At 39.9% G+C, this 15,380-nt stretch overlaps 1 protein-coding gene across 1 annotated transcript in view; it reads left to right on the top strand.

Annotated features, from left to right (window-relative positions):
- Positions 1-14,262, top strand: part of LOC131679320 (uncharacterized) — a 50,654-nt gene extending 36,392 nt beyond the window's left edge. The window contains exons 2-4 of the mRNA XM_058960061.1: positions 10,901-11,127; positions 11,196-11,428; positions 13,986-14,262. Of these exons, the coding sequence (XP_058816044.1) occupies positions 10,901-11,127; positions 11,196-11,428; positions 13,986-14,052 (527 nt within the window). The 3' untranslated portion in view covers positions 14,053-14,262. The remainder of the gene's footprint in view (positions 1-10,900; positions 11,128-11,195; positions 11,429-13,985) is intronic.
- The last annotated feature ends 1,118 nt before the right edge of the window (positions 14,263-15,380 follow it).

Here is a 15,380-nt window from a genome sequence, read left to right on the forward strand (position 1 = left end):
TGTCCTCGTTTATTATATTTACTCTTTATGATTTATAACCAACAACACAAAAACACCTTTAACCTTTAAAAACCAAAAATAAACTTTGTTACAATTGTTTCAGAAATCTGTTATTCATTGTTACGGGACCATATGATACTTTGACATCCAAACGGCAACCCACGGCCCCACGAAAACCTGTTCAGGAATGTCCGTTTCGGGGTCAAATCATGAATTTTGGTACCCATATTGCCAGTATCCCATTGAAATTTACAAATGGTATTCCAATACCGGATCATTCCTCCGAAACATCCGAAATCCCGACAACCAGATGAATTCATCCGGTTCATTTTCACAGAGTCTAAAAGTAGATGGGTTCCGGAATCCAAAAGCTAAAAGAATCAAAATGGGTTAGACAATGCCGCAGTTATGAGCATTTCAGTTTTTGGGAACCCGGGTGCCCTTGTCGGCTGTTACGGGGTAAAAAAATCTAGAAGCCCTTGCTCAGGCCCCCGTTTTCCACATCATTAATTTTATTCCCCAAAACGCTAAGCTTGGAGATGTCCTAAGATGTCACTAAATACCAATCCCCAGCTTGGAGAAGAACACTGGAATTTCATGGATTGAAATATGAAAAGATACCCGTGTATTCTGTCGAACACATTACTGTAAAACCAAAAAACTGAAAATACAGTAATAATTGTTTATACAATTTATACTATTATACTATTAGAATTCGATAATGTTTAATGTTCGAATCATTATATTCGTTAAAATGGTACGAAATAACCCATGTGGATGAGCGAAAACAAATATTACAACTATGGGAACATAGACTTCCAACTATAGGAACACTATCACAACTATTGGGTCTTACACAGCGTTTCCTTTTTTTACCAATTTGGCAAAAAGTAGAGGTTTAACTTACATGTATGGATTTTTTTTTTTAGCTGGAGAATTGAAAAATCTTTCAAATAAATACAAATACATAGCATATATAAGTAAATTTGAGTTAGTTTCCAACGACAAGCGCTTTATAGTGGCAAAAGGGCTGAAAGCGAAGAAAGTTCATGTACCGGATGGTATCCCCAACGTGACATTGAAGACTGCGATCCTGGCGTTTCCAGACATGTTCGAGATAGTCCTACAGATATGCCTGGATGGCTACTTCCCGGATAGATGGAAGATGCAGAAGCTGGTCTTGCTACCTATATGCCTGCTGAATATTCTCGGTAAGCTCCTGGAAAGAGTCATCCTCAACAGGCTGTCGACCTACGCTGAAAATGAGGACGGACTATCGCAGAGGTAGTTCGGGTTCCGGAAAGGGATGTCGACGGTGGACGCCTCACATAGGAGTATTTGATTGAAAAACCTGGCCGAAATTATTTTAACATTTGTTTGCAGCAGAAATTAATATTTAGCTAATATCATACATAAAGTCAGTGATTTAGTATTACAGTGGAGACCCGATTTTATCAGCCCCCAATTTTATCAGTTTTTACTTGATTTTATCAGCTTTATATGAAAATTGATAGTTGGTAGTTTGATGGGCTCTAGCAGACGAACCAAGTTGAATTCGTGTAAATCCTTTATTGGGCATATATTTCTTATCTTAGAGATTCGAAAAATGCAGAAATAAAAATATTATTTATTTAAAATTTTGCTCTGTCAGACCCCCTTAAGAGCAATTTAAAGTAAATAATCAGACAAGGTTGCGAGGCTATATCTAAGGAACAAAGTTGAATATTTTAAAAGCTTCGGTTTATTAAAAAGACAGCAAAATATATGTTCCGATTTTATCAATTTCCCTGTTTTATCAGCTTAAAATTCGCCAAGGAGCTGATAAAAACGAGTCATTACTGTAATTCTTAGGTTTGTATTCATATACAAGTGCAACAAAAGCTTTCTGGCCAATCCAAGGATTGTCTTATGTAGTACGTAAAAATATATTTCACCTATTGTATTTCCAAATTATCATTCTAGAGTATTTCGATTTAAAACAAGCTAGCTAAGCAAATTTCAAGATATATTAACTAGGAAAGACATCTATGCTCGCTTTTTTCATTAGTTTGTTTTGTCTTCTAGTCAAGTACGCTTTACTAAACATCGTAGAACCTTATTCAGGAGAATGCTTCTTAATTTTGTTACGGGTCCTAAATATCAAAGTGTGATTGGTTTCTACGGCCTTCCTGGACACTGTAAAACAACTTCCATAATCTTAGAATCAACTGGATTACCTGCACTACGTTCAACGATCTGAATTGTACATAATATGCAATAACATGAATAGTTTATCTAAGATTTTGAGTTTATTTGTTTTTCATTTGCTACATTCGCCTCCCTCTCCAAAATTTTAATGGGGCACCCAGCGTGCGATGGAACCTTCCAACAGGCAAATAAAATAGTTTTCTGAAGCCATTCTCTATTTTCAGCTATGAATCGATTTGTTTTTGTGCAAAAAAGAAATAAATATTATGCTTTAACTGAGTTTCGAAATGACTCAGCTGGTGCCGATGTACTTTGGAGAGCGCTGGTTCAATAAAACCATCATTTTTTCGCAGCTAACTAAACCTAAATCTTACCTAGAAAACCTATTTTAATCCACCTAGCGGTGCAATTGTGCCTTTCTCAATCATGCACACGTGAATGTTTGCGTTGTTTATATGTATTAAAAGCTTTCAAATGAATATATTACATTTTATTATTATACATGACATGACAAATATACAAGAAAAAATCACTATTCGAGTTCTAAAATTTTGTAAAAGAAAAAACAGCTACATTAATATTAAATTGAAAAAAGGTGCGAAATCGGCAGTCCCAAAAAGTCGATTTCCATAAAAAAAAATTTTTCGAGATTACATAAAATCTCGACGTTTCATGCATTTTAAAGATGTTTGGCATCAAAAACGAATTTGATTTCTGAAATTTCATGGGGTGAAAAAAAATTTGAGTTCCGGCTTATATGGGAATTTCATATGTGACCGGATGGATTAGTCTATATTTCCGGACGCATCCAAGCGATCCGTACGAAATTTTATAGACATCTGTGGGGATACTATAGCTATCATTTGGGACAGTGTTTGTGAAAATCGGCCCAACCATTTCCGGGAAACTGATGTGAGTACGTCAATTTTGAAAGATGGCCGCTTTTCCCGGGCACTTCCGGAACCGTCTGTGGTGGTCAATGTAGTCAACGAAAGTTTGGTTGGCCGTCGATGACCTAGAACAGCAAATTTAAGTTGTTTGAGAGACATTTTAGCGAAATTTTTACCATTTTTGCTTTCATCGGAGTATCGGTTTGAATCGCAATTTGCTATGTGATCGCACGCCACAACCTGTAACTCCGGAACCGGAAGTCAGATCGGGATGAAATTAAATAACCATTTACGAAGGCGCAACACCTTTCATTTGAGACTAAGTTTGGTTGAATCGGTCTAGCCATCTCCGGGAAACCGATGTGACTGTTATTCTGAATTTGGATACTTCCGCCGGGGCTTCCAGAACCGATGATGGTGGCCAATGGGGCCAAAAAGACTTTGAATGGATGTTAGTGACCTAATACTACAAATCGAAGCAGTTGTGGTCATATTTTGGAAAAATTTTCAACTTTATACATTCATTGCAGAATTTATTAAAATCGACATTTTCTGCGTGATCGTGCTCACCACCCTGTAATTCCGGAACCGGAAGTCGGATCCATCAGAAGTTCAATAGCAGCCTATGGGAACATTGTATCTTTCATTTGAGACTAAGTTTGTCAAAATCGGTTCAGCCAGCTCTGAGAAAAATGAGTGACATTTTTGGTCACAAACACACACACAGACGCACATACACACATACATACATACACACATACATACACACGCTCAGACATTTGCCGAACTCGACGAACTGAATCGAATGGTATATGCCACTCGGCCCTCCGGGCCTCCGTTAAAAAGTCGGTTTTCAGAGCAATTGCAATACCTTTCTATTGAGAAAGGCAAAAATTTTACCTTTTTACATTCATCGCAGAATTCGTTAGAATCGAGATTTGCTGCGTGATCGTACGTATCACCCTGTAATTCAGGAACCAGAACTCGGATCCACACAAAATTCAACAGCAGCTGATGGACCTTCCATTTAAAATCAAGTTTGTCAAAATCGGTTCAGAAAATTCCGAGAAACCGATGTGGACAAATCAACAAATTTTGTTTTGTAACCATACTCTTCAACTCGTAATCCGGAACAAGATGTCGGTTGAAAATGAAATTCAATAGCAACCTATGAGAATAGTATACCTTTCATTTGAATCTTAGTTTCTAAAAATCGGTTCAACCATCTCCGAGAAACCGATGTGGACATTTTGTTAACAAATCCGCACATACACACACATACATACATACATACATACATACATACATACATACATACATACATACATACATACATGCACACATACATACGCACATACAAACACACATACATACACACAGATATTTTGCGATCTCGGCGAACTGAGTCGAATGTTATATGAGACTCGGCCCTCCGGGCTTCGGTTAGGAAGTCGGTTTTTGGAGCAATTGCATAACCTTTCTATATGAGAAAGGCAAAAGAATTGTATTTAATTACCTTAATCAGCATGAGTTCAATGTTATCTTCATGTAATTATATTTTGAAATGTTGGTGGAATGGGTTTGAAAGTGGAGGGAATGGGGGGTTAGTAGAGTGAGAGAGGAGGATGCGTCAGAAATCCTTCATCTTATTTCGGTATAAGGGGTGGATGAAGGAAATGCGGGCGTGAGGGTGGTCCAAGGGGAGGGGAGTGATGAAGGAGGGAGGTGTAAGGGCAAGGCGGGGGTAGGAGGGGCGGCGACGTAATATTCAACTGCATATTTTGCCTTCCATTTGAGACTTGGTTTGAGAAAATCGGTTCAGTCATCACCGAAGAACCGATGTGACTTTAATTGTGGAATATGCCCGGAATTCCGGACTTCCGGAATCGTCGATAGTGGACAATATATTCAAAGAATGTTTGATTGGCAATCAGTGATCTAGATCTGCGATTAGAAGTAATTTGGTGACCATTTCAATAGTTTTTAGCCTCTGAGGTATTACGATTGTACCGATTTATATGGGAAATTCCAGTGTATCCTTACTAACACCCCTGTAACTCCGGAAGCAAGAGTCAGAACAGAATGAAATTCAGCAGCAGGCAATGACATTACTGTATCTTTCATTTGAAATCAAGTTTGTAAAAATCGGTAGAGAATTCGTTGGGGAATGGGTGTGATATTAGCTTAGGAACTTGGCGGGTTCCCCGGGGGCGTCATGAATCGTCATAGGTGGCCAATGTGGTCAAAGCTGCTTTGATTGATCATTAGTGATCCAGACCCGCAAACTAGAGTAATGTTACATCAATTTTAATATGTTTTACATCATTTGAACATCATGGTGGTACCAGTTTATATGGGAATTTGCTGTGTGACCGCACTCTTCAACCCGTAACTCCGGAACCGGAAGTCGGATCAACTAAAAATTCAATAGCAGCTTATGGGAGCGTTATACCTTTCAGATGAAACTAAGTTTGCGAAAATCGGTTCAGCCATCTCTGAGAAAATTGTGTGAGTTTAAATGACACACACACATACACACACATACATACATACACACACAGACATTTGCCGATCTCGACGAACTGAATCGAATGGTGTATGACACTCGGCCCTCCGGGCCTCGGTTAAAAAGTCGATTTTTACAGTGATTGCATAGCCTTTCTTTATATGAGAAAGGCAAAAAGGTGCGAAATCGGCAGTCCCAAAAAGTCGATTTTCATAAAAAAAAATTTTTCGAGATAACATAAAATCTCGACGTTTCATGCATTTTAAAGATGTTTGGCATCAAAAACGAATTTGATTTCTGAAATTTCATGGGGTCCCCCCTTTGAAAAAAAATTTAGTTCCGGCTTATATGGGAATTTCATATGTGACCGGATGGATTAGTCTATATTTCCGGACGCATCCAAGCGATCCGTACGAAATTTTATAGACATCTGTGGGGATACTATAGCTATCATTTGGGACAGTGTTTGTGAAAATCGGCCCAACCATTTCCGGGAAACTGATGTGAGTACGTCAATTTTGAAAGATGGCCGCTTTTCCCGGGCACTTCCGGAACCGTCTATGGTGGTCAATGTAGTCAACGAAAGTTTGGTTGGCCGTCGATGACCTAGAACAGCAAATTTAAGTTGTTTGAGAGACATTTTAGCGAAATTTTTACCTTTTTTGCTTTCATCGGAGTATCGATTTGAATCGCAATTTGCTATGTGATCGCACGCCACAACCTGTAACTCCGGAACCGGAAGTCAGATCGGGATGAAATTAAATAACCATTTACGAAGGCGCAACACCTTTCATTTGAGACTAAGTTTGGTTGAATCGATCTAGCCATCTCCGGGAAACCGATGTGACTGTTATTCTGAATTTGGATACTTCCGCCGGGGCTTCCAGAACCGATGATGGTGGCCAATGGGGCCAAAAAGACTTTGAATGGATGTTAGTGACGTAATACTACAAATCGAAGCAGTTGTGGTCATATTTTGGAAAAATTTTCACCTTTATACATTCATTGCAGAATTTATTAAAATCGACATTTTCTGCGTGATCGTGCTCACCACCCTGTAATTCCGGAACCGGAAGTCGGATCCATCAGAAATTCAATAGCAGCCTATGGGAACATTGTATCTTTCATTTGAGACTAAGTTTGTCAAAATCGGTTCAGCCAGCTCTGAGAAAAATGAGTGACATTTTTGGTCACATACACACACAGACGCACATACACACACATACATACATACACACATACATACACACACTCAGACATTTGCCGAACTTGACGAACTGAATCGAATGGTATATGCCACTCGGCCCTCCGGGCCTCCGTTAAAAAGTCGGTTTTCAGAGCAATTGCAATACCTTTCTATTGAGAAAGGCAAAAATTTTACCTTTTTACATTCATCGCAGAATTCGTTAGAATCAAGATTTGCTGCGTGATCGTACGTATCACCCTGTAATTCAGGAACCAGAACTCGGATCCACACAAAATTCAACAGCAGCTGATGGACCTTCCATTTAAAATCAAGTTTGTCAAAATCGGTTCAGAAAATTCCGAGAAACCGATGTGGACAAATCAACAAATTTTGTTTTGTAACCATACTCTTCAACTCGTAATCCGGAACAAGATGTCGGTTGAAAATGAAATTCAATAGCAACCTATGAGAATAGTATACCTTTCATTTGAATCTTAGTTTCTAAAAATCGGTTCAACCATCTCCGAGAAACCGATGTGGACATTTTGTTAACAAATCCGCACATACACACACATACATACATACATACATACATACATACATACATACATGCACACATACATACGCACATACAAACACACATACATACACACAGATATTTTGCGATCTCGGCGAACTGAGTCGAATGTTATATGAGACTCGGCCCTCCGGGCTTCGGTTAGGAAGTCGGTTTTTGGAGCAATTGCATAACCTTTCTATATGAGAAAGGCAAAAGAATAGTATTTAATTACCTTAATCAGCATGAGTTCAATGTTATCTTCATGTAATTATATTTTGAAATGTTGGTGGAATGGGTTTGAAAGTGGAGGGAATGGAGGGTTAGTAGAGTGAGAGTGGAGGATGCGTCAGAAATCCTTCAGCTTATTTCGGTATACGGGGTAGATGAAGGAAATGCGGGCGTGAGGGTGGTCCAAGGGGAGGGGAGTGATGAAGGAGGGAGGTGTAAGGGCAAGACGGGGGTAGGAGGGGGGGCAACGTAATACTCAACTGCATATTTTGCCTTCCATTTGAGACTTGGTTTGAGAAAATCGGTTCAGTCATCACCGAAGAACCGATGTGACTTTAATTGTGGAATATGCCCGGAATTCCGGACTTCCGGAATCGTCGATAGTGGACAATATATTCAAAGAATGTTTGATTGGCAATCAGTGATCTAGATCTGCGATTAGAAGTAATTTGGTGACCATTTCAATAGTTTTTAGCCTCTGAGGTATTACGATTGTACCGATTTATATGGGAAATTCCAGTGTATCCTTACTAACACCCCTGTAACTCCGGAAGCAAGAGTCAGAACAGAATGAAATTCAGCAGCAGTCAATGGCATTACTGTATCTTTCATTTGAAATCAAGTTTGTAAAAATCGGTAGAGAATTCGTTGGGGAATGGGTGTGATATTAGCTTAGGAACTTGGCGGGTTCCCCGGGGGCGTCATGAATCGTCATAGGTGGCCAATGTGGTCAAAGCTGCTTTGATTGATCATTAGTGATCCAGACCCGCAAACTAGAGTAATGTTACATCAATTTTAATATGTTTTACATCATTTGAACATCATGGTGGTACCAGTTTATATGGGAATTTGCTGTGTGACCGCACTCTTCAACCCGTAACTCCGGAACCGGAAGTCGGATCAACTAAAAATTCAATAGCAGCTTATGGGAGCGTTATACCTTTCAGATGAAACTAAGTTTGCGAAAATCGGTTCAGCCATCTCTGAGAAAATTGTGTGAGTTTAAATGACACACACACACATACACACACACACACATACATACATACACACACACAGACATTTGCCGATCTCGACGAACTGAATCGAATGGTGTATGACACTCGGCCCTCCGGGCCTCGGTTAAAAAGTCGATTTTTACAGTGATTGCATAGCCTTTCTTTATATGAGAAAGGCAATAATGCATAAGAAATATCCTTGTAAAAGTTTAAACTTCACACGGACATTGTAGTAAAACGAGGAAAATGTGTAAAATATCTAATTATCCAAAGAGCTCGCATTCAAAATTCGCAATTATTCGCAAGTTTTTTAGTCGATCTAGTAGTATTTAGAATAAACTTAATCAGGATACAAGAGTTTTCACTGGGACGGATTGGGAATATAAACTTTCAATTTAAAAAAAAAACTGATATTTTTTAGATTATATGAATCCATCCACACCAAAATATTACCCTGACTTTGGTTTATTGAAAACAGGATATTTGAGTCAGAACAATTCGAATCGATACATTGACAGGTAACAGTGTTGCCAGCCTTTAGTAAGTACACGCAGCATGGTTGCCATATAATTCAGAAATTATTAAGGAATATTATAATGTAGTATAATGCACTTGATAGCATTTTTGAAAATTTAACATTCGGCCAGCTTTCTCGGTCAAATACTCCTCTGTGCGCTATCCGCACAGTCATCGCAAACGCGGTGAGAGCAATCGGGACAATCGCGACTGCGTTGTGGTAACGATAAACGTGAAAAACAGCTGCTAGCAGGGAGCTATCGCCGTGGTGCTGCGTGTTCCGGACTATCTGTACATGGTTCTAAAAAGTTACTTCTAGAACCGAGTACTGGTCTACGAAACGAACATGGGCCAGAGATCGATAAGGGTTATGGCGGGAGTACCTCAGGGCTCCACACTCGGCCCAACGCTCTGGAATATAATGTACAATGGAGTGTTAACTGCCCAGGGGAGTGGAGATCGTCGTCTTTTAAGATGGTGTTGTTCGCATGATAACGGGCTAGACCCTTGAAGAGGTGGAGATGTTGACGGCAGAGACAATAGGCATCGTGGAAACCTGGTTGGCTTACGTCAAGTTGCAGCTGGCTCACCACAAGACCGAGGTAGTGCTGGTCAGCAACTGTTAAAAAAATTCAGCGCGTCGAGATCAGTGTCGAGGGATAATCCATCCCATCGATGCGTGCGCTGAAGCACCTAGGTGTGATGGTCGACAATCGGCTAAATTACAACAGCCATGAGAAGGCTGCGAGGACAACTAACGCATTGGCAAAGATCATGCCAAATCACGGATGTGCAAGAGGCAGCACGAGACTTCTGGCGGGTGTCTCATCCTCAATACTGAGATATGGTGTACCGGCCTGGGCTGCTGCGCTAAACTCAAAGCGGAACCGGACGAAGTCGCCAAGCACGTTTCGCTTAATGGCTGTTCGTGTTGCGAGTGCGTACAGAACGATATCGTCCGAAGCGGAATTGCCGCCATGCTCCCCCGGTCCGAGCGGACTCGTTTGCGAAGTGGCAGCAAGAGTGGGATAACGCGGAGAAAGGAAGCTGGACCCACCGACTCATCCGAAATGTGTTTGCTTGGGTGCATAGAAAGCATGGAGAGGTGAACTTCTATTCGACGCAGTTTTTGTCCGAGCATGGATGCTTGCAGAATTTAAAAAAAAATGCGACAAAAGCACAACGATCCCCCCCCCCCACGAAGTAATACCTTGACGTACTTCCGTGTGGAAGAAGGGCGTGAAAAGTAAGGATTGTTTTTATTGGTTAGGCACGAACATGAGTCGTGAGTCCCACACAGTGCCAATACACTATAGGCCCGGCTTTTGAAGGTTACTATAAAAAATGAGACATTTGCAGATCTCAAGGAACTGAGTCGAATGGTATATGAGACACTTGGGGCCTCGGTTACAGAGTCGAAATTCTGACCGATTGCATAACCTTTCTATATGAGAAAGGCAAATTTTTTTTTGTTACTGTACATTCCTATTCAAGTCGTGTAGCCCTCGCGTACTTGTTATAGTATTTTGTAGTGACGCTGAATCTCTGCATAAAGACTCGATACGTCGTTTGTTTACCATTTATCTCTCAATGTCATTCCAATCGAGCACGATGCCTGTCAATGGCCCTCGTTCCAGATGGATTCGAAACAATTTTTGTGAGGTCTCGTGCTAGATAGGAGTGACACTGACAAATTAATAATAAGATAAAGATATAAATGGCGAGTCTCTATCCAGAGGGATTCAGTGTCTTAAGAATTTTGTTTTATAGTATTACAAAATAATAATGATTTTACACTGTTTCATTCATAATATTTATTTCCATTTTAAGATCTGAATACTACATTGAAATTGGATATTATATTGCATTCCAAAAATATTGGAATGAATCCCACCACTATTCAACAAAAAATATTGATCACGCGAGCTACCAGCAGTGGTATATTTCATGTTTTGATGGGAAATAAATTACATCATGTGACTATTTGCGACGACCAGTTAGTACTACATCTCATTGCTACTATTGATGATATCGGCGACACAGTTAGCGAGTTTGTGGTATGGCACATTCCCCGTAATAAGTAAAGTACGTAGTAATAATTTAGTAATTTGTGATTTATTTACAGGTTGAAGAATTACAGACTCTAGAAAAAAAAAGATACCTGATAGTATGCTTGTATATGGAAGATAGATTTCAAATATATCAAATATTAATCAATGGGACAGTCAATAACGGTTTCATAAAAGCAATTCAGAAAATTCGTCGACCGGGTGAATCTACAAGGACGATATTGGTGTTATATGCGACTAATCTGTATTTGGTTGCTGGTTATCTGGAATCCGATTCCGGTAAAGTTGCGTAAGTACATCGCATTATTGTCAGATGACATTCTTTCGTGACGTTACAACGATTTGTTGCACCTTCATTCCGTAATTCTGCAGTAATTAACCAAATTGACTCCTCAAACAAATATTGTTACAAATTACAAAAGTTAGCGGGAGGAAGGGGAGGAGTTGCTTGTCTAATCTTCCGGTCATCACATCACATGCTTTGGTATTCTTAGTATGTATAACAAACATGAAGATGTGACACAAGGCGCCAAGAGCGCACTAAGATCCTGTCAATCCTATTTTTCATTGGATTGTCTGCTCTAAATATATCACCAGGGAACCATTCATAAATGATATCGGATATTGACAATAGGGGAAGAGTGTCACGTAACGAGATAAAAACTAAAAATGAATTTTAGACGTATCAGTGGATCAGGGATAAAAAACGCTTTTAATCCACTTAACAGTGTGATGAGACATTTCTTATAACTCTTATCACTCTCTTCGGATATTATATCATTTGAGAACATTTAGAACTTGATGCTTCGCGACGTTTTTGATAATACACACTACATGGGATAGTGGCAAGACTCAGATAATCGCTCAAATCAGCAAAAGGACAACATCAGTGCTAGAAATCTCAAACCAAAAAAAGCGAAAAAATGGCCCATAAGATAGACATACAAACGAATTATTTCTAATGCTCTATTAATAAAATATCTAAATTCCTCAATTAATGCATTGTGAGCATAAGCATGAGCATGAGCATGATGACCGCACAATTCGTAGTTGCTACTTCGTGATTGCACAGAGAATCAACAGATGGGGCCTGGGAGTAGCTATCCATCCTCAATGTGCAAAACTCGAGAGTTCTTTATTTTAAAATGTCAATAACGGTGCCGGCCACGTCCTTACAGTCATCGGGGTCCTTTCCTTAGTGTGGCAAACGTTGTTATGGAGACCGTGTATACCTCTGCATCTCCACGTTTGCTATGGGAAGGATTTTTTGTTAGTGGGATGGGGTAAAGCGTTACACAAATCAGGATTCACCTTGATAAGCGATACGATCTTTGCAACTCTCTGGAGTGTTATCATTTGTTTGTTGCTCTGGGCAGCCGGCTGCCGAGAATTTGTGATAGATTTATCGTTTGTTGAATTATTTCGGAAATACTTTGTAACAAAAATGCAACGTGAACTCCGGGCAACCGGTTGCCGGGAGTGTTGCCTGTGCTTAAATGAATCAATTTTTGGAGGTGACATGAACGAATTTATTATTTCCTGCTTCTTCCTTCAGGCGAAACACAACCGTCCAAGAATAATACAATATAACATAAAGCCTAGACCAAGATTTCGTAATATAACATTTATAGTTAATCATCATTCATACTACTATAGTCAATGAAACGACAGCTACGTATTGCTTTTTCTTCACGAACGATTGAATAAAATACCGATTTTTAAGCAATGAATATTCGCGCGGGTTTTTATGCTAACTGGAATGCATTTTGAGCGGCACCACTTAAGTACCTAAAACGACCGGCTTTGTATGTCAGATATACAACCGATGACGCGCGCTTTACACTAACTACCAGAAATAGAGGCAACACCGAATACAAGCAGAACGACAAGAATGCAATCCACTAATTATAGCTAGAATAAGCAGAAAATGCAAAAAATGAAGTAGATAATCATGTTCTGGTCCCTCCCAAGACAATAATGATATTATTATGCGCATGACAGGCCAAGTAATAGTATATCCTGATTCCTCTACCTACAATAACGGCGGTCAACATCCTCCCGCGCACAACACCTCAATAGTCTCCAACCTGGCCACGCCATACGTTTGTCCAATGAGTTGTAAAATTTCTTACGGGACGCTGTCTACAAACTGGTGCAAACAACCACCGTCAACATAAGGGCTATCAACGTATCATAAGCAAGACAAATAAGGCCAGCATTATGACACGCAAAAAAACTGGGTACGTACACGAAAGGTTTCACGCGAACACCTTTTTCAAACTTCCAGTAGTGGCTCCACAGTCATAAGAGGGATTTTTGTACAATAACAGCGACAAGAATATTAAAAAAAATCAATTGTTATTGTCACACCAGTTGGACAGGCTAAAAATAGGGGATAAGGGAATTGGTTCCGCGTGCGATTCAAGTATTTCCCACGATTCAAAGGTCTGGGACGCATCTTCGAAGCAGAAAAAAGACCAGCAGAAATGCCAATGGAACATACCCAGTTTCTGAACCTCTGCTAGAAAGCGCAAAAAGGGTGAAAAACCAGTGCACTCTACCACACCGGCGCACAACAATCGAAAAGCTCATGAGAAACAAAAACATTCACCTACACACTCTTCATCTCCACCCCCACTCGGCCGCTATTTCCAGGTATTCTCGGGCTTACACCTCCAATAACATTCAATGAGGGGATAGACCGAATCTGCTCAATGAACAAAATTCACAGCAGAAGAAAGTAAGGGGCGGGGAACATTAAAAATGCTAATTTTACAAATTTTTGCATATGTGACAAATTTCACAACATCTGAAGAAGTTTTACTAAATTTTGTCAAATTTTCTAGGAGGAATTTCGGCAACGCTGCTCCTGACTCGTATCGAGAGGGAGACAGAATAAAAAAATACTTGTAACCTGTGATGCTCCGATCCCACAGCGTCGCTCATGCCAGCACACACATTTGTGTACCCGTGGTATAATTGAGCGGCCTACCACTCACCAACAATCACTGTTTACTCCCAGAGAAAGAGAGAGACGGAGAAGACAACGACGAATTGCAATCGGGTGTGCCAAAATACATAAAAAGCCACATGTAGGTACTAATATCGCTATCTGTCAAAAGAAAAAAAGCTCCAAGTCAAGACCCTGCATGTGCAAATATACAATTTTCCGTCGCCAGAACAAGACGTCACTCCCTCCTTCGAGAAACAAACCACCGATGAATAGCCACCCGCCGAACGTCGTCTTCACAAGCTACTATAGACATACGAAAAAGAAGAGAATATTGTAAATGCGGTAGGAATATTTCTTCTCAATAAATTTAACGGTTTTCCATCAATGAATTACCCAGAAAATCAGTGTATATGGGAACTCTGCAGAAGTACACATGAAAGTATATCATTACTAAAATCTTGAATGAAAGTACATGACGTGATCGGTTTCGAGTGAACCGAATAGCCGACAAAATCCCTCCAAGACCATACACACTGTACCAGTGAACTCTCACAAAGTGAGGTTATTTGTGTCTGTAATGAACTCTTATATCGGAACGAACTTACTCTGTGTTGGACTTTTCTTCCAGATTACCGTCGCAATGAAAGCACCAGTGAGCGGTGTTTGCGGGTATTGAATACTTTACGGTGACGTCACAAATAAACTGAGTGTAATTCGTTTCTGCTGCTTCTGGAACACTCTGTGCACTCCGATGACTAGAATCGATATAGTTGACTGACGTAGTCACATATACATATGTACTTCATGCTTCATGATATATGCTTGCATTTAGAGCTGTCGTAAGGCACGGCAGAAATCTATCATATTTTTTCTATATTTCGTGCACTGTGCCCTGCTCGAATAAACTCTCCACATTGCTTTTCAAAATCTAATAAGAATCACTTATTCGACCTCAGCTCACAAGCTCTGGAGCACCACCACCATTACACACTAGAGCGTGAAAGTAAAAATGGCGACTGCCATTCAAAGCAGATTTGTAACTGCAATCGTACACTTCACAAGCCTTTTTCACGGTGAACTTTACTTTTTCCTACAACTTCCTCCAACAACCGTGGCTTAACATGGCATATACCACTTTTTCTTCGATTCTTTCACGTTAAATTTCGATTTTATTTTCACTCGCGAAATACTCGTGTGATTGGGGGGGAAGGGGAGGAGTTGCTTCTCTAATCTTCCGGTCATCACATCGCATGCTTTGGCATTCTTAATATGTATAACAAACATGAAG

Source organism: Topomyia yanbarensis, chromosome 1, assembly GCF_030247195.1.
Source record: "Topomyia yanbarensis strain Yona2022 chromosome 1, ASM3024719v1, whole genome shotgun sequence".
Lineage (NCBI taxonomy): Eukaryota > Metazoa > Arthropoda > Insecta > Diptera > Culicidae > Topomyia > Topomyia yanbarensis.